The sequence below is a fragment of the Falco rusticolus genome, chromosome 10 (genome assembly GCF_015220075.1).
Source record: "Falco rusticolus isolate bFalRus1 chromosome 10, bFalRus1.pri, whole genome shotgun sequence".
Taxonomy (NCBI): Eukaryota; Metazoa; Chordata; class Aves; order Falconiformes; family Falconidae; genus Falco; species Falco rusticolus.
This window is the reverse complement of record NC_051196.1, coordinates 3089592-3115475: the sequence shown is the minus strand read 5'-3', so window position 1 is coordinate 3115475 and position 25884 is coordinate 3089592. Positions and strand designations below refer to the sequence as shown.

The following is a 25884-nucleotide window of genomic DNA, read 5'->3' as shown; positions in this document are numbered from 1 at the left end:
TATTAACAAAACCAACTTAAATATTAACAAACACTATGATATGCATGTAACAGAAGGCAAATCCAGAAAGCCCAAAGCAAAACTGAAGAGCAAAAAATCCTGCAAGGCATCAATTACTAAAAGCGTAAGTCGGAAAAGACTGATAGGGTGTAGAATGATGATACAGTCTTGTTTTTTTTTTTTAAAAGCACAATCTAGAAACAACTGTTGGGGAAAAAAGGTTGTAATTTCCCTTTTTTCTTCTGCTTTCATCAGAGAACATTGCTTTTTTCAAAGGCTCAAGAAAAGCATTTGTTTTAATTTAAAAAAAAATATTCCAATGAATTAATCTGGCAAGATAGGGAATAGGTTCATTGCCACAAATAAGTCAACTTTTCTACCTTAAGGCAGGCCTGAGGGGGAAGTAAAGCTTTACTTCGCTTTGCAAAGAGCCATTTCAAAACCATATGGCAGAGGTGCTACCTGGGAATAATGCCCTGTGCCCCACATACCTAATTATCACAAGCTCCTGCTACATGTAGTCCTACGCACAGAGCTAGGTATGAATGCCCTTGTGAAGTAAAGAAAACATAAAAAGAGGATGATAGCAAAGCTGGGAGATGAAGAGAAACAGATGGGTCTGTCAACTGTAGAACTGCAAAGCCCTACTATGCAAGAACATGAGTAACGTGGAGAATAGTGCTTGGATTAGATGAAAAAGTTCCACCTGCCGTCACCGACAGACTGACTGACCTATGTTCAGGACTGGTAGGGCTTTGGCTGGGTATATTTTAACTGTGCTTACTTTTAGATAAGGTGGAGGGCTGTCCTCTGTTCCTCTTTCCTTTTCCATTGCAGCTATTGCAATAAACCTCAGTACTGCTTTACACACATTGCAGTCCACAACGCAGCTATTGCACCACTTCAGCAGCTCTTTTATTTCCCTCACCCCCTTCAGGATGGCACAGTTTTCTCTTTAAGCAAAGAACTATTACTGCTGGATGATGGATCCTGTACTCAGCATCAAAAATGGCTGGTCAATCAAATCCAGAAGTCTTAAAGAGATATAAAAATTACTTCCTCAGACCATGAAAAAAATGCAGGTTCTTGGCTTTTCAATAACCGCCGAGTCCATAACTAGGATCGGTTGAACTAGTTTTTCTCACTGCTTTGGCAATTCTGACTTGAAATCCCAAATATTATGTTAGTAATCTTTTCCCCCCACCAAAGCTCTCCATTTGTGGACTGTGATGACTGCTATCTTTGATCAAATGCTCAGAGGTTCCATGCAGAGGACCTAACTAGGAGGAAAACCAAAAGAACCTGCAGCACCACATGACTGACCATCAAAATACAGAGAAGCACAATGAAAAGGCCAAAACAGATGTTATTGGGCCATCTGTCTATGTGGACATCACATCAGGGAAGCTCTAAATACATCACACGTGTTCCAGGCTTCTAATGCTGACAGGACAAGACAAAGGAGGAAAAAAAAAGAGTGGGGCCAAGAGCTAATTTTTATGCATTAATGTTTTTGAGCAAGCAACAGCAATTTTAATATGCCAGATACTTTTTTGGATCCTGGGGAATGAAGATTATTAGACCTATTAATTTATATTCACAAAATATATTCCAATTACAAGTAGTTTCTGACCCTTTCTGGCCCCACAGCCATTGCAAGAACCCTTTAATTACTTGCCTCTTTTGCAATAAAATACAATTAAGCAGGACTAATTATTTGATGCAAGATATTTTAAATTTCAAAGAAGCTAACCAGTTGCTATAACAACATAACTTAATGAACTTGACTGGCAGGTATTACAGATTCTCCTATGGCAGAAGTTTTGAACCGTACCCCCGCTTTCAAACCTACCATCTTGGTTGCAATTTGTACCTACAACAAAATGAGAACATATTGAATAGAAGACTGCTGAAAGAATTCATAAAGCCATCAATTGTCACAGCATTTCACACTTCAGGATGATGCATAAACATTAAGCAATTAAGATAGAGGTGGGAAAACTACTGATAAAAATAAAGAATCTATTTGGAAACAAGTTCTTCCTCTGAAAGACAGAAGTCAGTGATAATGCTACAAATAAAACTAGACGAAAGCAATTACCAACCCAGTCAGTAACTGTGGGGATTTTGTATAATAAAACTGTGACTTCTCCCTACAAGGGCAGCAGCTAAATATGCCACAATGTATAAATATTTCTTCTAAAATATTGCAACAGCATTAGCAGGCGGCTAGAAAAAAAAATAATTAAGACAGGTATCAGAAAACTATAAAAACTCTTGAAATTTCTCCACACATTCCAGACAGATCTTCATTGTGTCCCCCAAAAGAATGCCTGGTCACAGAAGGGAAGGGGGACCTAAGAAGTTACCACGTTAACAGAAGAGCAGTTTAGGGATGTTATGTGACCAGGTTGTTTAACTTCCAGCTAACACAAATTACACTGTTAGCCATTTGAATTTGGTCAATTACATAGATGCAAATTTTATTTTTAACACAATGAAAGGACGAGTAATTCAAAGTTAATTCAAAAATGTGCTCCATTTTTTCAGATACAGAAACACCATTTCATAAAGAACCGGTTCTCCAATTTTGAGCGGAGAAAGACAATACACTAGCTTCCCAGAACCAGAAATACCACTTCATTCCAGAAAATAGATCTATATTGTTTATTTAAAAAATACAAGTAATATATCCAAGTTTTCTTAGCTTTTCATTTGAGTTACTGGATACTCAAAATTAAATGTGAAGCCAACATCGAGTATTTGTGTTTGGTTTTACTCAGAAGCTAAAACATTTCTTGGAATGGTTCACCTCTAATAATTAAAATGTATGGAAGTCACTATAATTTTCTAAGTGTATTACCTGTCACTAACTACAACCTCAAACATGACAGAAGAAAAAAAAAATCTTGACTGGCGTCTGATACTCATGTTCACCACCAAACCTTCCTTCTTGACCTTACGATGTCTTTAGCAAGTCAAACCAACTTGTGAGTCAAACCAGGAGTCACAAGCGCTTCAGAAAGCCACACACACCTGCATTTTGTCAGTATCAAATCAAACATCTCTCTCCTTCCTTGAATAAATAGGCAAAACCTACCTCCATTCCTCTGCTAGTCAATGATAGCAGAACACAAATACTTGCATTTGGTTCCACACTATTTCCAAAAGAGAATTTAGCTAAATCATAAATTACAAAACTACTCAAAACATTAAGATATTTTAGTAACGTTTAAGGAAACACAAAAATATAGAAATAAATCCAAAATGTTTACTTAGTAGTCAAAATCAGTTCTTTCGTTGTGTAAATCACAACAGCTCTTTTTTGCTGTCTGTTTTGATTTTCAGATGCATCTCCGGGAATTTACAAGTAAAACAGTGTGCCTAGCATTAAGCATAATATTCTGATTCTGTAATGAAAAACATTTCCAAGGTTTTGCTTTGTTTTCAAAAGATTTAAAATCTTAACATAAATATAATCTTATTTATTTCTTAAAACAAATATGGAGTCTTAAAGATTCATATCTTAAAGTCTATTAAATATTTCAGTACAACATACTTGAATATTTTCATATGAAAGCTCTTAGGAGTACATATTGTATGAACTTCTGGGGGTAAAAATTAGGGCAATATCACCATCTTTACCAATTCAGCATTAATATGGAAGAACAGCTGATGGAACAAGTGTGTTAGAATTAATCGTATGATTCGAATACACATACTGAAAGAAAGGCTACTAAATTACGAGGATCAAGAAAGTATTTTAAAAGGACAGAAACACATTAGGATGAAAACCAACATACGCACAAAACAGATTTTGCTAGAAAGAGATGCATATGGGACATTATGTTGTACCTCTGATGTTACTGCCTTTCTGCGGAAGGGAAAGACAGCTCTATATAATACAGACACCTTCAATTTGCCCACACAGTACTGAAATCTGCTGGCTTAGGATTTCCACAACTATTTAAACAAGCATCAACTACGATTTCACTTGTTTCTTGAAGAATTTTCAAAGGGTGATAGAAGGCTATGTGATCTGCTGGTTAGTCTGATTTTTCACAGCTACTAAGAAAACAATATATTCATTAGTCGAGAATGAAAGTCACATCTCAAGAGGTGAGATCTGTTAAGGGTAGGATGCTATTATTGATGCCACTCAACTCCACCCCCACATACACTGAATAATATAGTATTTATGTATGGAAAGAATCTTTCTGCATGAGCCAGTACTGAAAAATTGAAACTGGAGCTTTACATGAAGCTTTTTTGCTGAAAATAGTGAAGATGATGATTTTCATTAACACAAGCAAACACAGAATAATTTAACTTCAGCACCTCTTAAACTTGACTAATTGACTGCTTAACTTTGACTGCACTGAAAGTGTATTTTAATATAACTTCGCAATCACTGTATGCAGAACATACTAATAACTTCCATAATTTATGTATTCCAAAGCATCACGAAGGCTAATGAACCTTGCTGTTTTGATTTATCATGCAAGCTAACCTGGTTAGACAGTTAGTCATTAAGAAGCTGCTTTCTCATAACATGAAATAGAAGTTTTCACTAATGGTGAAAACGCCATAAAATACATCTCAAGGTACATAAAGACTACTTTACTCATTCCAAAATTTTCTATAAAATTATGAAAAAATCAGAAGTGCAAATAATTATTTGTCAAAGGTCTCCTTAGATTTTTTCCAAGGACAGGTGGAATAAACCTTATTTTCATAATGTTCTGACATCTTCTAAATGCCTCACTGGCATTATTCAATTAATCTTCTGAGCAGCTCATCTTCCACATGAAGGAAAAGGCAGAGATGTTAACCTGTGTCACCAGCAAGAGCAATGTATTCAAGATCATCACAGGACCAGAAGCCTGCCCTTGTAAAAAATGGTATGTCTGTATTGGTAAATGATTATTATCAAAAGTACCTGAAGCACATTTAATCCACTATTTTTAACACAATTAGTGAAAAATAAAGTAACTGCCCACTTGAATAACATTTTTCTTCTTCAATATTTACAAGCAGCACAACTCTTGATTAATCCCCAGTTTGCTTACCAGTTTGACTATCAAGAAACCAAGGCTATAACTAGACTCCAACTTAGAGAACAAGTTTATTTCCTTCTGTTGAAACTAAATGAGGATGAACTTTAATAGGTGCCATGGAAATTTCAAGAGTTTATAGGTGGATTTGAATTTTTTAAAAAGTTGCTTAGTCTTTGGGCAAGTTTGAGAGCTTTGATAATAACTTGTAAATACATACAGTAGAAATAAAGAGATGTAGTAAAGGAAATTCACTGCAGAAGCCAAGACTAACAAGTATTTGAAGTTTTTGCTTTATAGGTACAAAGGGCTGTAAATGTGAAGTCAGTTATTTCAGCCATACATTACTTTTCTTTGGAATCCTGCATTAAGGGCAGGGGAAGCGGGGGGAAACATACCAATCTTTGAATTACTTGGAATCCGTGAGCCTCAAAGGGCTTCCTTGCTTTGACATATGTAGAAGATTACGTGAAGTAATTTAGAATTCTATCTATCATGTTCCAGAGCACAGCTGTGAGAGACTCCAAATGCCTTGTCACCTTGTTCTTGCCACAAGCTCGAAGGCAAAGAGCCTCAGACTAAAGCTCTTGGCTTTCTTGCATCTCCACGCACACTCTGAGAAAAAGATTTCTTTACTAGGATTGTCACCAACACATCAACACGCTGGACACAGTTGCTTCAACGAACAAACCAGGCTCTTCCTTCCCCTGTGTGAATGTGCAGGCAGAGAGCTGGTGCCGCGGACGTTCACACGGCGTGTTTCAGGAGTCACTTCGCACTAGCCCTAGTCCTGTTTCACAGACTCAGGTTCCATACGGACAGTGAACTAAATGCCCCCATGTCGCTCAGCTCCCATTTCAGTCTTGTCCAAAAGGAATTCATTTGGCATATTCCAAGACTGCTCTGCAATGTAAATTAAAGTAACAGAAATGGGATATGGATTTGGATATATGTAGCATGAGCCAGTACTATATGTTGTGATATGGAAGACTGACTTAAAAAGTGTATTCCAGAACCACACTAAAATACACCACACTATTTTAAATGTTTCTCATGAAAAGAACGATCAGTGGGGTTTGTTTTGGTTGGTTGGGTTTTTTTACAGTCTATACGCAGTGTATCTTTATCTTTCTTCCCCTTACTGCATTTTTAAAGTCCGTTATGAACAACCACACTATATGCCAAGTGTTAAGTCTAACTGAGTTACAACTTTTAAAAGGAATTATTACCTGAATAACAACTTGTATCCCAGGAGATGAGTATCCTAAATATACACATGTAAGATCTCGATTCTATTGCTAAATGGTGTCAGAACACAGGGTACCTCCAAAACAAAGCTGAAAAGTCAAATTTATCTGCATTACAGGAAAGTGAGACAAATGTTCACCTTTGAAACCATGAAACACACAGTAATGGAGATACAGTAGTACAGCTGAACTACTTGCTTTTGGCACTCCAGAAAGTTCTGTATTAATTCATAAACAAGAAGGATATCTTCAGTAGCTCATAACACTTTCAGATTCCACAAGTTTAGAAATTACATAGAGAATGCATATGCTGACATACAATACAAAAATATATATTCCGCTTTTTTCATAGAAAAAAAAAGTTAAGTAGGCCCTGACATTTGCTTGTCTGATTTCAGAAAGACACAAGCTTTCTAATTCAGAAAAAAAAAAAGCCAGAAAGGGTCAAAGAGTAATTTCAAAGAGTAGTTTTGTACTTACAAGAAGGCAATCTGATTTCTAGGAAATTTTAAACATCTAGGACAAGGGCAGTGGTAGTATATATTTTAGATATGGTTAACTGTAAAATAAATGAGTGCATCCCCCACTGATTTCAAAATTAAGTTTATCCACTCATGGATAGAAATAATTTGGCCAAAATGTATTAGTTACTAACTTCAGCCTGCAAATTAACTTCATTTGATAAAGGCCTTAATACATGCCTGCTTTCACACATCTTTCCTTCATTTATGCTGAGTTCTTAAGATGCCTGCAGCTTTCAGTCACCAAGTTCTACTTTTGCAATGCTTAAGTATTTTTGCTGAATTTAGAAATCCTTTTTATTTCTACAAATCACTATTCACAGTGCTTAGTCTGAGTCTTCTGCAAAAAAACCAGTGAAATGTGGCAGGGTAAAAATGTCATTGCAATGGCATACTCCTCTGTCTCTCCTGTTCCTTCTGTCTGTTCTTAAAGAGAGTCAGATTTGATTCTCACAACTCCAGCTACATTCTAAAGCATTCTGTAAAATTTTAGCTTCTTCTCATACGAATGTTGCTGAATCTCTTCAGGATTTTTCTCACAGTGTTTTTTTAGTTTTAAAGAAAATACATTAAAGTGTGTGACACTTCAACCTTACGTTTAAAATTATCGTATTCTTTATGCTAAAATTCACAAATCACTAAGCATGTCTTGGGAAACCTCTGGAAGAAGTTACAAACTGAGATCATTAGTACACCAAGCATGTATTAGAAAACAGTGTGACTGAATTGGGTTAAATTTGCACATAGTTAATTTTGAAAAAAAATGTGTGTTCTTAAATAAAACAAGCACAGAGAAAAGCACAGTACAAAAGCAAGGTCATTACATTTGCAGTAATCGAGGAGGGATTACTAGCCTGTATTCAAGGAAAGAAGAAACTCATGGAGGGAGATTACGTACAGCAGGAGAAGGAGAAGAAAGAGATCAGGAAAGGATAGAACTGGGAGATTGAAAATTGTAAGAACCTTCAGAACTCAGAAGAGATTAAGGACGGATGAACTGTATATAAGACTTAAGGACCAACATAGAAATATTAGGATTGAAGAATAATTAAAATACTAATCAGCATGGCTATTAAAATATTAGTACTAAAAAAGACAAATAAAAGTATTAAAAATGTAACATAAAACAAAATCATCACTCTTAAAATTCTGTTTAATATCAGATGTGAACAAAAATAATCCAACTTACATCATGAACTGTATTTGTAGAGACGGGAATAAACCACTTTTTTCAGTACTACTCGTAAGAAACATTAGTAACTAGTATGTGTGAAACTTGCTGAAGTTCATGATGACTTTACAAGGCTGAACTAGATGTTGAGAGTAAGTTTTGCTCAAATCCGTTCAGTAAATCCTGAGGGAGTGGGACCTAGCATTGAGCACACAGGACAGCTACCAGAGTTAAACGCTGTTGCTGGTTTGCTACTCCCACCTCATTTTTGTGGCTAGAGGCAAATCATTTATGAACACGGAATATATCCAACATTAAACAAGGTTATATATGCTTTTACTGGACACACTGAAACTTCAGACTGAGTATCACACCCACATGAAGTACTTCCAAGGTTCTTTTACAGGCTTACATGAAGAGACTCAGGTCTAACTTGTATGTCCTGGTCATAAAGAAATTCTGCAATTTTTTTAACATAGGAAAGGACCACGAAGGATTTAGCAGCAATCCTTGATTGGTGGAAGTCTAATTTCATCCTGTTCTTCTATCTGTATAACTCAAATGATTTTGAATTCCTTGCAGTACGTAAATGGCAAGCCAGCAACCATTAGAATATAATCTCAACTAAGCAACGAAGCTGGTGAAGGGTCTCGAGAACAAGTCCTGTGAGACCCAGCTGAGCGAGCTGGGGTTGTGTAGTCTGGAGAGGGGGCGGCTGAAGGGAGAACTTCTCATTCTCTACAACTACCTGAAAGGAGGTTGTAGCGAGGTGGGGATAAGTCTCTTTTCCCAAGTAACAAGTGAGAGGACAAGAGGAAACAGCCTCAAGTTGCACCAGGGAAGGTTTAGGTTGGCTACCAGGAAAAAATTCTTTACCAAAAGGGTTTCCAAGCATTGGAACAGGCTGCCCAGGGAGGTGGTGGAGTCACCATCCTTGGAGGTATTTAAAAGCTGTGTAGATGTGGTGCTTAGAAACATGGTTTAGTGGTGGATTTGGCAATGTTAGGTTTATAGTTGGACCTGATGATCTCAAAGTCTTTTCCAACCTAAATGAATCACAGATCATAGTCTATAAAAACAACGTGACTGATCCCGATCTTTATACAAGGGGTTTTTTTTAGTTACCTTGTTGCAGACATTCATTTTTATTTGCACTTCAATAAATCCATGATTTAGTACCTTGAAATAACAGCTACCTCCTTGAAACTTGGGGAAAATTTCAAAGGCAAAGTAAGACATTGTAAAAATCAACAGTCAGGAAACTCATGCTGTCTAATGAACACCAGCACTACCATCTCCTCTTAGAAAGAACTGAGGAAACATTTGGAAGACAAAGAACATGAACAACACTGGACACAGACCAGCCTTCCCAGTTATGAACACTTATAACTCTAAAGACAAGTTAAGCCGATAACTGAGACACGGGAATTATTTCTGGTCAAAGTTCTGAAACAGAATCCCAGTATAGGTTTAAAAGAAAATACAAATTAAATCTAACGATTTATCTGCTTGAACTGTGCTACCTTCTGTCTTTTTTTCAAAGGTCTTAGGAATAGGTTAAATACCCCACAAAAAAGGCAAAAATTATGAGGCACCTAAGGTAATGCTTAATAGTAAGATACTTGATGGTTGTAAAGCCTTTCGGTTTGTCTTTGGCCACAAAGAGCCAACTAGATAATCTCTAAAACTAGCATTCAAAAAAAAAGCTAGCAGTTTTTGATCAAGCCTTTCACAGCTGAAGTTGAACAGTAAAGGGGTCTGATCTAGTTCACTTTCAGAGCAGATGGAAGGAAGCCCGATGCTCATCAAGCCTCCCAGATGATGCAAAATGGAATTGGACAGCAAGAGCCTTGTTACCGTGCCTCAGCGTGGCCCCCAAGAGATTCATTATGCACTGAAGGTCAAATTCAGCTTTAATTCACTAGCAGAACATTAAATACAACAAAGAAAATGCTGATGAGTGACATTCTGGCATTGGCCATCCCGGTGAGGCATGTGAGCGAAGAGAATTAAGTGATTTTTGGAACTCTCCCTAGCTGAACCAGGTCAAATGCAGAAGAGGACCTCATAAAAGTAAATATGTGGTCTGTTAAGACTGATGTGTCAGACAGGACAATGGTTGAATTTAAATATGATTTCAGGGGAAATAAGAAACTACTTGGGAGGGCACACTGTAGTCTGGTGGTTACACCACGTTAAACTCTCATTCTGTGACAGCATTGTTGCTGCATTTGAGCTATCCATATAGCAAAATACTTGGCAGCTCCCTTACTATAGTGGCAGTACACTGAGTGAAAGGAACACTGCTAAACCTGTAACAAAACAAAAAAATGGGGGTTTTCAGTATCTCTTTATGTCATAAAATCAGATGTACAGCAATAAGTGAATACAGAAATCTACAACTGAATAGGTTCTCAAAGCCCAGCGAGCAGTCCAACACAGGAGAGGAACACAGGCATGCTGGAAGAATCTTGCTAACTGAAGGTGTGCGCAGTTCACAACTCTGAATCAGAAAACAATATAACCTTGTCAAAACCAGTAAGTGACAAAGTAAAAGCACTGTCTAAGACCCCTAAATCCAGCAAAAAGTCTTGCTAAGTTAGTTCACGCAAATCAACTGTAATCCTCATGGACAGGTCTCCGCTGAGTAGCTGCTGGAGGATGCGCATGGGGAAGCTCGTCCATTGCAGGACCGAGGGAGCAGTGGGGGCGGCTGTGGTGACAGTCCAGCCAGCTGCAAGAATTGCATCCTGCGGTTTGCAACCCACTGCTTTAAAACCAATGTGCACAGCCTCCAAAGAACTGACTGTCAAAAACATCGAGTCTTTTAAATAGAAACATTTAGAAAACAGTGTCTGAAAGGCATATGCGAGGATTTCTCTCAGGAAAAACTTCAAGCCCTATTAATACCAAAAATACATCCCTTCATCTCACTTCTGGATTACTCAAAATGGTAGGCACTGTGGATTTTCTCCAAGTATCCTATTTAGAATGTCATCAACAAATACAACCTGTAAAGCACATCAATTTCACAAAACAAAGTTAAAGGACCTAGAGCTGTGTTCATACAGAAGACCTGAAGGAAAGTCAGAAGTAGTATACGGCTATTCTTCTTTATCACTTGGAAGTAACAATCCAGATCTGATACATCATGATTTATTACTGGGTTTTCTTAAACCTAAATGTCTATTCCCTCCATGTCAATTACCAAGATAAATGTTCTTTTTAACAAATTCTCATAATCAAGATACATAAATAAATACTGACTATAAAGGTATATATACAAGGCTGAGAAACACAAATTGAATGCTCCTATCTCTGATTTGCACACGACACAGTAACACAAAACTTCCATGCTAGGAGTGATCCTCTAACGCACTGAGCACTGCCTCGCAGGTGGTGAAGCACAGATCCTCAAACATTTTCACAGGTTTCACTTCTATTAAAATCCTTTGTTCCAGAAGACTTTAGTAAGAACTAAGTAAGACTTCAGCAAGAACTAAGTGCCAAAATCCTTTGGGCAACCTCGCTTGCAGACTCTAGAGCTCGTATTTAAAGTGACTGGGGAAAAAGAAGGCTCAGGCTTGAACAGTTCCAAATCTATCATATTTTATTTCAACGGTTGGTAAGGGACAGGGTGGTCATCTATCATGTCATTTAAATATACCTACAAACTTTAAGAAGTGTTGAAATGAATAATTAAGATCATAAATTTTGCACTACCCACAAAATGAATGTACTTTACATTTTTCAAATATAAAAGAAATGCATATTTCATTACAAAACAACATGGACTGCTGGTGGCAGTAAGAGCTGGGTTTATGCATTATTCACTCATGAAAAAAATTCATTAATTCAAAGATTGCCTGCTGGTGTTCATGCCCTTCCGCAACACTAAGCCTGAGGAGGAATGAAGGTGTTTCAAACTGAAATCTTGCATTTTTGCTTTTGCTGGCAGTGGAACACTGGGGAATACCTGCACGCCGTCCAGTCACTTCCAGTTAGATGTTACCTGCAGCCTACAGAGAGATCAACACAAAGGATATGGCAAAGCTACGATGGGTCAGCAGTGTTTCTCCAAGCTTCTCAGCCCAGCCCTTACACAGGCGAGAGCTGCACAAGCATTGTGCGAGATCTGAGCACTCCCAGGTTCAGCACGCAAGCAGGTACCCAAAGTCACTTACAAAGAAATGTCATGTGTGGGCCCATCAGCCTGCAATTTTCTGCTACTCGTTTCCTGTCAGCAGGTAAATGGGAGCAGAGTGTGCTGCGTAAATTTAGTTGTGAGCAAGTGAAATTACAGAATCGGAAGGCAACAACTGCTTTAGCATAAGGAGACTAATGTGTGTGACCGAAGGATGTAGGCACGTATCTCCTACTGAAGGCAGTGCGAAGGCAGGCTGCAAGTAATGCTGGGCACACTGGTGCATGACTGAAAGAGAGAACAGCCATTGTATGAACTTTTGCCATAATTTTGTATTTCTAAAGTCTCAGAAGCCTGGCTTTTTCTGACTTCAAACCCCCTCAAGATGGAAAGAAGATACCAGTAGGAATCCATAGTTCTGCACTGAGTAAGGCATTTCATCAAATTAGTAGACATATGGACTTTTTATCCGGCAATAGTAAGTGGTTGTTTTCACAACAGAAAGAAGTAAGCTACAGCATTTCACAAATATCTGTGTTGCGACCTTTGCTGTTCAATTTATATATATAAAAATCTGAAAAAGGAGCAATTACCAAGGCTGCAAAATTTGCTGATGACATGAAAATGTTCAGAGCCAATTAAACCCAAACTTGACTGAAACAAGCTGCAGAAGTTCACAGTAATGAATGTGGCAGTAAAATGGCAACCAAAATCTGATACCAATAAACACAAAATAGTAACTATGAGGAGAGTACAGTATTAGTTCTGAATGAGTTGTTATCACCCAGAACAATGACCTGGGTGTTTCTACAGGTGGTTCTCCGTTAGTATCAGTCTAGCACTCAAAAGTTGCAAGAAGTCAAACAGAGTATTAGAAGTTAGTAAGAAGGAATTGCAGAAACATGAACTACAAACTGTTGCACTGACTTTATAAAGTATCCTGAATGCAGTTCTCAGTTCTGGTGCTTGGACGCCTATGGTATGTCAGGTGCATTTTAACAAATCATAACAGCAACATTCAGGCTAAGGGTCACATTTAATCAGATGTGCACTGCTACTTTCCAGTTTGGGGCTATAGCATAGGATAATCCTGGTGTTCCTGTAAATGTACAATCCCACGAAGTTTCAGCTTACTCCAATTGTTAATGCAAGCAACATTTCTGGATGAGACGTAAACCCACAAAATATTAAAAGTGTTTTCCCTGTCAAGAAGAGTAGGCTAATCTATCAAATGGTACATATTTAAATACTCAAAGTAACCAGTAAGTCACGATTTAACCTCACTTTATCATCCCTCCACAATGAAAACACACCTATAGGACTGACACAGTTTTTAGTGGCAGTGCCTGAATCAGTTACTTAACTAGAATAAGTAAAATGAGCAAAAAGATGAAGGAATCTGCACTCAAGGTTTGTCAGAATAAGGCTTTGCTTGTTAAAAGCATAATTTTCCTCATTATTCTTCCTAGTATTTTAGGGAAATACCAGTCTATACATTATACATCTTAAACATCAGCTGGAGTAACCATTTTTGCATCAATCCTACCTAATTTGTGCAGACTGTGCAATGCAGATAGAAAAGGAAAAAGAACAAACTCAAATTATATCTTAACTGTAAAACTGAAATATTTAAATGCAATTAATTTTCTCCATTTCACTACAAAGGTGTAAAGAAGCCCCAGTGTTTTGAAGCCACTTGTCATTTTGTGCGAGTGAAAAGAATAACAAAATATTTAACTATGTAAACATAGAAAATGAAGATTTTCCAAAGTAGAAAAATAGGATTTACAAATTTAATCCAAATGAAAACCAAAAGTTGGACAATCCAGTGTATCTCATGATTCTTTTCTGCTTTTGTAAGCAAATTTTTGCTGTTTAATAGCAATGTTAAAACTACAATGCATGCAGTCTGCCTCCTCCTAATGAAGTGCAATATTTAAAGTCTTAAACAGAAATGGATTCCAGAATCCTTGCACTGACAAACTTCATTTTGTGAAAGTAATAGAGACATGCCTTCATTTGCTTCTTTCGCATCCACGCCTTTGCAAATACCATATTGCTTTCACTTGCATTAACAAGCTTTTGCATTGCCATTCCATCCATGTTCTCTCCAAAAGCAACATCACAATAAGTGTTTCAGAACATTTTCTCATTACTTCTGCAGTACAGGTCATTGAACATATCCCCCAATAAATCTTTCAAATTTCATTTCTTCAAGATGCATTTCCATCAAATACCTTTGACAACTCGGAGAGAATGCCACTAAGTTATGAATTTTGCTTAAGGTTATGAAAACACACCTTAAGCTTTGCTTAAGGTTTATGAAGACACGTGTATGAAAACGCGCGCTACTTATGGCCTCAGGGTGGGCGCACTGTGCAGCTCTCCATCACAGCGGCAGCTGGGCTCCCAGCTCAGGTGCAATAAAGAACCTCTGCTGCCCAGCTACGTTCCAGAGGGAATAACGTTGGAGGAGGGCTCATTACACAAGACAAAAATCACTTCACTTTTAAATTCTAACAGGCTCTAAATATACGAATGAACTTTGATCCTCAGACAAGGCTGGCTGGGAAAGAGAGACAACGGATTCTAAAAGGAGGGGGGTACCTAATGTCTCTTTGGGGAGAAAATAGCAAAGGGACATTTTATTTTTTTTTTTTTTTCCCTAAGCAGAAGAGTAAAACCTATGTGCAGGAGGGGAATAATGAACCTTCAGAGGCTCTGATGTTAATTTTAATGAGCAAAGTAAAGCCGTAAGAAACACAGACATTTATTATTTTGGCCTCTGTATATTTCTCATTCTAGCTAAAGTGAAGAGCGTTTATTTCCTTTGACCCATTAGCAAGTCCCAGTGGGTATTTAATTGTTAGTTTTTCCTGTAAGTATCACAAATATTGGACGAGATAAACTGCAAAATGGAACTGTACAACAGGAGCTGAGGAAGAGTGTGGGCTAACAGTGAATCTGCAGGATCCATGCTTATCTGGGAACTTAGAGAAGCCAGTTGCAAAGCACCATCCACCACCAGGCAATAAACAAGGATCTGCCTCCAGGAAAACAGTCAGGGAGGCAAGAACGACAGCACTGCAACCAGCCCAGACCTAGCAAAGGTAGGAGCACAGGGATGACGGTGAACTTCAAACCCAGCGCTATGAATGTGCAGCAACAGAACCATGGTGCCTGTGCCATCACTTCATTGCTGGCCCAAGCTTTTTGTTTCTAGCTCCTGCAAAGAGTTTCCTGCGTAAGTCACAACTGCAGAAATGTAATTTTTCTGTGAAATCCCTGAGGAAACCTCAGCACATTAATTAGAACTGCTCCAAGTGGAAAATAAACATCTCCACTTATCTCAAAGAGTCAGGTGAGCTATTATGGAGAATTATCTGTGTCCTCACTCGATCTCATAGGAACAGGCTATTAGAGATGGTTTGGGGTTGGTCGATTTTTTTACCCCACCTAGCCACTCATCCCAGTATTTCTTGGAACACATGCACCTGATAAAAAGATTTGGCTATTGCTCACATGAAAAAGTTTAAGTACTTGACTGCACAGCAGACAGAACCATAATCACCACCAAGTGCAATTCTAGACGCTTCACTGTTTCCAAGTTAGACTGTGTTTATAGTGAACTTGGGAACAAGAAAGACCCGCTGAAGTCAGCTGAAGCCAATACCTTACTGGTTTACCTGAGGTCTCTGTATTGGTTCTGCTCATCCTCCAGGTAAGTCTTAAGTTGTAGCATGAGATTTCACTCCAAACTTTTGTTAGTACAGTGGCTTTTATTTATTATTTATTTATACCTTAAATTAACTTACTGCCAAGAAACCAGAGTTAATTTTCTAGCAACCATTGTAGTCCTTTTGCTGAGACAGCCGTGACGGTTATAGGTGTGATTTTTCTCTTGTTGCAGCATTTCCCACCTGGTAAGTGAAGAGTTGTTTTTTTTAACAGTGTCTGTCACATAGTTTACATGGGAGTGTTTTCTCTGGTAGCTATACCTACAAATATTTTAAGTGCCAACTCCAAACATTTGCAGACTGTAACAAATATTTATAAAGCGTTCAAGCAAATATTTACAAAAAATACTCTGAGACCTTCAATTACCTTAGGTGCAGAAAAATTCCATTAGAATGCTGTACCAATGACAAAGATAGAAGAAAAACCCTCCAGGACATGAAACAACTCTGTATGAGAAACATCATACATTACATATGAAGCCTACATTTTTGTGCAAGAATTTCACGTTTGAACTCTTAATGTGTGGGCTTGATGTTATCTTCAGGTAAGCACTTTTTATGTGTGGAACTAAAAAGAGGACATAACTTAAGCAAAATTATTTTCCGTCTTTAAGTGCATAATTGGATGTACATACATACACTCATGAATCATGGCAATTTCCCTGAAAAACAATCTGTATTTTCATCTGAACTGACATTTCAGTAATGGTATCAATGAAATTACAGTTCTGGACTAACTACAAGGAAATGTGAGATCAGAAATTAAAAAATGCAAACTATTAACGTGGACATTGTTTGGAAATTTGGCAAACACCTTCCAAGAATTCAGTTACATCTTCTATCAGTCACCCACCTGAAATTCTACAAATCACACTGAATCTAGCCTGTAACAACAAGACTGATTAAATACTTCTTGAATTCTTTACAACATATGGCATTTTGAAACTTTAAGCAGTACCTATCTGTCAACATTTTACTTTCTACAACTTCTTAATCCTGAAATATCTCCCTATTAGCCTTCTATATATTTATCTTTTAAAAACCAAAACGGCAGTGTGTAACATTAAATAACCATTTTGGTTGTGAAAAATAACATTCAGCCCATCAGATAAAAATATAGTACCAGGCAAGGAATTGCTGAAGTTACTTATGGCCTGTCTTTTTGAAGAGTGTTTTCCTTAAAAGATGGCTTTGTGTCATATGGAACTATAGAAAACACCCCCATATTCCCCCAAACCTGCCTGGTTTTATTTATCAGCTTTCCTGTGATTGTGCTGTACCTCCGTAGCTGGAAGTCTCATTCTTGGCTTAATGACATGGAAAGCTAAAAAGTTGCCCCCAAACCCTGCTTTTCAAAGAGATTGCTTTATCTGCTGAAGTAAATTACAAATATTCCCTAAATTACCAGAATTTATTTGGAATAATGTCTCCACTCTTACATTTGGTATACAGTCCACTTACTCCTACCATTTCTAAACAATAATGTTAGTTAGAATTAATAAGTATTGGTTATGATCCAGCCTGTTAATAGTGAGATTGATCCATGGAGTGTTTTATAGCTTGTTAAAAGTTTATTTGCTATTGCAGATCATCAATAAAATCTGTTTAATTGGCTAATTGCTACAGCTGCTGCTTTCAGTGATGCTTGCGATTCCTCCCATGTATACAGTAGCCTCTACTGCTGAACACTGCCTGCCTGATACTCCTTTTACAGGAGACTCTTATTGCAGCTTTGCACTCTGTGGTAACACAGCAGTTTTTACCTCTTACCCGTTCCTATGAGAAATGCTAGCTTAGGTTACAGCTGCAGTCAGAAGAACCTTTTTAAGATGTGTGGAAAATTAAAAAAAATAAAAACGAACAGCCTTTCAAGTGTCTTGGTTTGATAAGTAGTGACCTCAGAAAGTCAGTGCTCTGATGGACTGACTAGGGATTACTACAGCACCTTTGTTCAAGCCTTTATTGCAGCTGTTTCACAATCTCATATGGCTAAGCAAGTATTTGCAATGAAAAACATCTAACACCCAAACAGTCAGCCAGCTGGAATTATAAGAATGATGGCATTTCACAATTGTTATTAGATACAACGTAGTTTTATTTGAATTCTATTTCACGAGAAAAGATTATCGTATTCAATGTGCAGAAACTTTTCATTTTCTCCATAAACAACTTCTTCTAACTGCTTGTAATACGAAAATTGTGTTTAAATACATGAGGCGTGTATTATTGATCACTAAAACAGCTCTTAACGGTTGCATATGAACAGCTGACTGCCATACTGTACTGCAGATGTCCGTATGAGATTATCAACTCTTCCAATGTTCTCAGAGCAACCTAGAAAGTCAATACAACATAAGGAATATCATCAAGATTTTGCTTGTTAGAATCTGTCGAATACTATATTTATTTCAGGGTTTCCAACCTACACTACCCAAGTCCAGCTACCATATTGGTCGGCATTCTGGGCAGCAGTGCTCAGGCTTTCACCAGTGAAGAGCACAGACCAAGGATTCTTTGAAACGGGGTTATACTTGCAGGAATTCCTAAGAAGTAAATGCATATAGTGTTCATCTATTCCTCCTGCAGATACTCAAGTGTTACATGCCTGAATGGATGACACCCTCAAGCACTGCTCTAAAGTAGGTATTCCTACAGTGCTCATCCTTAAACGTTCTGAGGGAAAAGCAGTAGCACAACGGCTGAGAACAGCTTGTTATGCCTGTGAATTTCTTCATTTATAAGTGTGCAAGCTCAATATAGGGAGGGAGGTGTTTCTAGAAACAAGTCGCTCTAGACCTTCTAATTATCCTGCTGTTGAAGGGTATTGCAAGAAAGCAAAATACACACACACACACACACACACACAAGAGAGATCTACTTTCAGTTATTCTTACAGATCATCTAAGGTTCATTTTAAAACTGTATGTCCCTTATGCAGCACATCCATGCATTCCTGACATTCAAATTCTCAAGCCAGAGTTACACATAGCATATTCCATTTTACTTTGCCCTCCAGTACCAACTTGGTATTAACTCAATGCACAACTACTACACTCTGAAATTCAGCAACGCAGTATCTTTGCTTGTTGAACAACAACAGTGCAGTTACAAGCTCTCTCTTGCCTCTCTCTGTTTGGGATTTTGTGAGAGGAACACAATAGTTATGCAATAGAGAGTATCGTCCTAGCAGATTGCTAAATCTGCTTGATAATTATACATTAAGTGTTGATCGATGAGGAAAGTGAATTAATGCATTCCAAAAACCTGACATGTATCTTAAGTTACTGTTAAGGCTACCATCTTCTGAACAATGAATTTTAATGACAGTTGCACAGGATAATCACATTTCAGAATAATAGTTTATGGTACAAAAGCCTGAGTGCTTTCAAAGCCAGTATGAGCTTATCAGGTGACAAAAAACTAGGTCAACTGCAATTCATATTATTGCTTTACAGTCTTATAGATATTACTTTAGATCATCTCTAGCAATAAATGTAAGTATTCAATGTTTAATACTGTTCCGATGTTTTTACCCTTCCAAAAGGCATCTTTTAAGCCTACTTACATAGAACAGAAAGAGATAGAGGTAGAAAAGGTGTAATAATTAGATATATGATTAGCACCACCACCTGTAAGTTGTAGATAAAAAACCAGATCCATTTCTTAGCGCTGAGCTGCTGCATACCCTCTTATACTATTACTTGTTCTCTGATCATTTCCCAGAATTCCACCAGTGCAGTGTACAAATTTACTAATAGCCTTAAGATACTAATTCTGCATAGACACAACGTATCAGAACCTGGGAAAAGAATATTGTCTACAGTTCTGCCTCTCTGAGATTTGAGATAATTCACATTCCTGAATCTCAGTTCCATGTTTGAGATAGAACAGAAACTCCTGAAGGTCCTAGGAGCTGTGATGGTGGCTAGATGTAATTCATCCTGTGCATGGTACCAGTGCCATGGGGCACTTTTGGAAAGCTTTTGGGATATTTGTGCCAATCAACATCCTCTGTTCTATCCAACCAAAATAACTGAAAAAAATTACATTACATAAAGAATTTAGTTCAGTATACAAAATAAATATTAAGATAGAACATATCCTGAAGTTTCCTGTCCCATTGTGCTTTGTTTACAAGCCTCATAAGTCTTCTAGATATTCACAGACATACGAAACTTTAAAAAAACCCAAACAAATCTGAGTCTCAGTTCCTGATTAAAGCACATCAGTACTAGGATGCAAATAATAAATTCCAAAGCAATATGATGGTCAACAGAGCATTCATAAAGCCAGAGTAAAGGATCAGAGAAGATTTACATCTATACAACAAGGCTGAATTCAGAAAATATCTAAATGCATTGTGGGGAAATCTGAAGAATAAAAATTGAGAAAAAAAGTCATAGCTTCTATTGAAAGTTTTTTTTCTAAAACAGAGTCAAGAGGACATACCTGCTATGCATCAAAGACTATGGATAACCTCAGAGCAGAGCGTAGAGCCACTGTCCATATGGGTTACACTGCATTCCTTCACCTGCCCTTTAGGACAAAAACTTTGAGAGCTTTGTGATTTCCAAAATCTTCTACCAGGGAACAGACACCTAAAAACAAGGAACCTGACAGATGGTATCTTGAGGCAGAACAGCCAGCCTTATGGTATGTGTCAGAATCATGGTTTTGTCAAACTTCAGGTTTTACGTCAAATTTCTTAAGAGCAAGTTTTGCCAAAAGGAAACCAAGCAGAGAAAATCTTCTTCTAAAGTAGCAGTCAGCAAGTCTTAGGAAAGACCATACTGAACCTCTTCTAATACCATCTGTTAATACCAGATGAAGATGTGAGTACTGGGTTTACATTGGCAATCATTAATGTATTTTCACTTGTACCCTGATAAACCCCATGTATTGGCTAACGACACAGACTATCTGCAGAGTACTGAGCAAGTCCAGCTGGGCTGATTAAGAAATCCCAGATAGAGGAGTAACTTTTTGTACCATTGTAGCTTTTACAAGGCTAGTGTTTTCCTTTAATGCAAAGACCCAAAACACCTAACAAGATTGGAAACATGAGCAAAACCACAAGCTAGTATGAAGAAAAGATGCAATCAAATGCATCAAGGCTTTGATGTGATTGACTGAAAGCTATCTCTCGTCTGAAACAATATAGAGCTGTTTCACACACAAGTTGGCTGTTCACATAGTCTTTTATCGGGAACTTGATCCATTATAAGGTGTATATATATAAGGTAATATACAACAACTCTTCCTGGTGACTATCTGAGTATATCTCTCTCAAATTTAATGCATATAGAATGGTTGGCTGGTACAAAAAGTAACACTGTGTTCAATATGACTAAAGAAGAATCCATGGGTTCAGAATAACTTTTTTTTAGCTATTAACTCCTGATACAAGAAGTTACTTGCTAGTAACCTTGATCTAGTGAAAGAGAATAAATTGTTATCCACTATGGGATTGTCAGCGTTCTTCCTATAAAATGCTTATCATGCTACTGAAGATAATCATCAGTCTCACTGGCACCTTTAAAACTTCTGAACATCATGACAAACAGAGCCCAAGAAATAGAACTCATTCAACCCCTTCTGAACAATCCTTTTCGTAATGATAGTTGATTTGTTATCAACTCTTTGGTTAGAAACATTAATGCAACATAAAACCTGATTATAGATACAATGAATAGTCATTTTGTGAGCATGTTACAGAAAATTCTCCATGTACCATTCTAGTAGTATTTAGAACAAAAGTTTAAGGTACAATATTTCAGTGCTGAATATTAACTGATTGTGAAATATTACAGTCCCAGAAAGATCACTGTCATCCTTGCCTATCACTATAAAATGTGCATATGTTTCATAAAGTTAATTCAGGCACTGTAAGAATGTCCAAATTACCCAGAGGTTTATTATACAGTTTCAGGACAGAATCAGCACAAAGAATTTCATCGCCTTGATATAGAACATAGATTAAATTGCATGATTTGTTGATAAAACAAATCAACATTGTATCAATCGGTATTTTTTAGTCTGGAGCACTGCAACACTTTTTGTCAGAATGCAAAATTATGCTTTTCCTTAACCAAAACCAGTCAAGCTTGTATTTTTCAGTTCATCAAGAGGTTTAGTACCCCAGGTAAGGGATGAAATTACATTACATCAGTAATTATCTGTGCCCCAAATATTTTTATTTGTCATACTCTTAACTTTGGCATTACTGAAACCCCTTTCCACTTCAGAAAGCCTTGACATTCTATATAGTGGGACAGCACCATCACTACAAAATGATCCTTGTGCAACAGTGCTGCCACCAGCTTTGCAATACCCTCGCATCCTAGAATGTCAAAGTTTCAAATCTAAACAAAAATTTCAGGGCATTGGGGAGGTTTGTTGTCATTTTTGCACTGAGGGAAGGATGGAGAACCCAACTTCACGCTCAGATGTCAAGTTCATAACTGTAGCATGAATTTCACAAATTAAAGTAATTTGAGTTGGTTACAATTCCCTGTGCAAGCATATAATTAATAAAATGGGAATAAACCTTGCTGTACAATTTGTGCCAGCACTTGCTCTAATTTCCCAGACAGCCACAGCCTCATTACCTCCAGATTTGTGCATCTCATTATGATGCTGACACTCACACTTGTGTGATTAGTGCTGAAATTACAGATTCATCCTGATTTAGTGTGGCCTTTATTGCTGTTAATTAGGCAATGAAATGTGAAAACTGTTACAGCATTTTAATTATCTGAATGCAATGAGATTTGTATACTTAAAAAAAAAATTAAAACAGAGAGAATGCAATCTTTTTTTTTGAAACAGTTGTTGGTTTTGATGGAAACAGCTGATTGAGAGAAATTTGACATTTTATTTTGCTGCTACTAAAGGTGACCCCTGTCTGTATCTGCCATGTACAGTTCCATTTTTTGCAAACAGACAGATCAAAAATGCCCTCTTATCAGAGGGCATCAAACTGTGCAGTAACAAAAACCTGAATGAAACACGGACAGATGAATTGCTTAATCTAGGCAAACTTTTTATATTATTTTGGCCAAGATCCTTCCCCAAAAAGGAACAGCTACCAGCAGGCCAACCTACATGCAGAAACACAACCTCAAGGGAGACAGCATCAAAACCCCAATGGCAGAAGCACTGAAGTCTCACCCTTCTGTTGGACCTAGGCTGAAGTACTTTTGTAAGCCGAGCGGTCAGCACGACCCCATCCTCATCAGTTATCGCGGCCAAGGTGGGTGCCCTCCTGCAGTCAGCTGTCGTGGAAGGCGCGTGGGAGTACAACTCCTCTGGAGCAGCCATAGCATGGGCTATAGACAGCACATAACTGTAACGAGTCACGTGCGAGTCAGGTATGTGCCTGGGTGTGTCTCCTACTATTGCTTACTGTTTAAATAAATGTTTCATTGAGCACCATTGCTTTGGTTCACTAGTTTTAGTTATTAGTAGACTATTATTTTTTGCTAACATACAGTAATTAACTGTCGTGGCACATTGCGAAGGAATTTGGTTCATGGGCAGAGGAAGGCTTTAAAAAGATGGAGAGCCACCTATCCTTGCATGCTGGCACCATGACCGTCCCACGACAGATTGCCGGAGAAGGCCGGCAGCAGGAGGCTGCCCCTCAGGGACAGGACTGCTGATCTTGCCAGCAGTCCTCCCGTGGCTTCGCTTACTAAAATGGTACTTTAAGTAGACAGATCACAGGCAGGCGCTTGCATGTACCCACAGACGTACAAGTCTGAGCCCTGAACTGCACCATGCCTTGCGTGCTTGTATTTCTGTAAATACTTAAAGATTACATCAGAATAAAAAATACTTATAGTTAATAGTTACATCACAGCCTGTCTTCACAAGCGCTCAGAAGAATGCAGAGCCTGGCAAGCCTGCAGAGAGCTGTGGATAATACACTTGTGGAACCTGTATAAAAGCACTATCATCACTATCATCCACACTTTTATTATAGACTCAAATTTGTAGAACATTATTCTTGCTACACCCATTTAAATCTTCCTTCAACAGTTTAACCTATGTGCTACTTATTTGATCAGAAATAACTTTCTATACATAAAACTTTCATTTGGATAATTAAGCTCTCTTAAACCTGTCCACTCCTTTCATCATATACTGGATAGAATTTTGTAGTTTTTCTTTTACAAGATCACAGGCAACACACAAAGTTAGTATTATATTTATTTGCAAAAAGGTACTTCAACTAGTGTCATAGTTTTTCATCAAGCATGAGATTTCAAATAGTTTTTAAACAGAAAAGCATCAGAAAATCTGAAAAGAAAGGTTCTCAAAGAAATGTCAGGTTTAATAGATTTATGCATATCTCTTCCATACACCATCCATCAGTAGTCTGTAACACTAAAATATAACTGTCATGGTGTTGCACTGAGAACTTCTCTAATCTCTCATTTACATTCTCATCTTAATGTATGTACATTATACATTTTTGGATTGGTAATTTTTTAAATTAAATAGCATAACTCTAGTGAAAACAAATTCAAAACACTATGGTGAAAATACTGAAGTACTTGCATTATTACCACCACAGACTAACTAACTTTCATGATGTAAATAACCAGCATGCCTTTATCCAGGTATTTAGTGTTCAGAAAGCATGGAAAAACTGGATTTTTCAGAGACATTTCATCTCTTGTTTCTCTCACGTAGATAAAATGATAAGCATCTTTTCTAGCAAAGAAGTCAGTTGCTTTCCATGACTGTTGATTAGGCACGAGGACCAAATTTTACTCCAATTAAAAATCCAAGGCCTTTAATATTTGGTTTAAAATCCTCCTTGAAAAATGGTATTCTCTTACTTCCAAACCAATATGTTTCTCAGTGTGCTTCTGGAGTCGTAACACATCACCTTTTCCTTCTATTGCCACATGCCTGTCTGGACATTCTGCTATAGAACAGAAGTACCACTGGGTTTGGAGCTGAATTCTGCTTTACTGGGGAGCAAAGTAAAAGTATGTGGAAAAGAAACATGCAATCCCCTGCTTTCTACCTCCTCTTGACTTTCAATACCACAATCAACCCTCTGAAACTGGAGCGGGAAGATACTACTGAATTGAGCATCTGCCTGAGGAACATAGGGCTTTAGACTTATCGGTTAGACCGATGGGTTTAATATCTAGAAATAAACATGAATTGATCCAGCAATTTTTCATTCTAAAGCTAGCTTCCCCTAGAAGCATCATACAAGGATAAGTACCAACATTTTTCAAACACTAGAAATGCAAATATTAGGCAATTTGCCAAAGGCTATACAAGTCAATAAAAGAATTATGAGCAGAGTCCTGTTCCTTGCTGAATTCATTAAACTACTAATCAGTAAAGTCATTAAAGTCAGGGCAAGCAACATGTATTTCTAATACAAGCACAGAAATTATGTTGACAGAATATTTATAAATACGTGCACACACTCAATCTGACAGTAGTGCAGCCCCTTATGCTTCTTGAAAAAGTGGACATCAAAATCTATAAAAACAGAGTAGTCTTTATTTTATTTTCTTCTTAAAGATACTGCATGGTTGCCTGTTCCACTTAAGCAAGTGCTCAAGTTCACCCCTTTATGCGTTGTTCCATAGGCTTTATCTTCTAAATCCCAGAAAGTGGATTAACTTGGTGCCTGCGTTCTTAATAAACATCCTGTACCCCTTGTCCCATGAACATTACTACCTGGGAATCATTTTATTTGCCAGTCAACCTTTCCTTTTCTGACCATTCATTTGCACACAAATAATGAAAAGTCTCCAGCTGGATACACACTTCAGAGAAAATTTTACAGCTGTCACAGAACAGTAGAAAGGATGGTCCTGACTCCACACCTGACTGTCCCAGCTCAGTGCACATGATTCCAGTGAAATGGATACGTCTTCCTATGAATATGATCTTTTTGGCACCCAAGGATGAATGCAGCCAATTAATGTAAAGCAGTAAGACAGACTCCCAGATGCGAAGTCAAAGGTATCAGGAGT

The 25884-nt window shown here is 37.6% G+C and overlaps 1 protein-coding gene across 10 annotated transcripts in view; it reads right to left on the bottom strand.

The window, feature by feature from the left end:
• Nucleotides 1-25884, bottom strand: part of CHID1 (chitinase domain containing 1) — a 127462-nt gene that overhangs the window by 18721 nt on the left and 82857 nt on the right. The window contains exon 11 of one of the 10 annotated variants that reach the window (XM_037402944.1): nt 18051-18208. The exons of the other annotated variants lie outside the window; for them this stretch is intronic. Coding sequence (XP_037258841.1) covers nt 18199-18208 — 10 coding nt within the window. The 3' untranslated portion in view covers nt 18051-18198. Of the gene's footprint in view, nt 1-18050; nt 18209-25884 lie in introns of those variants that run through there. 10 annotated transcript variants of the gene reach the window in all.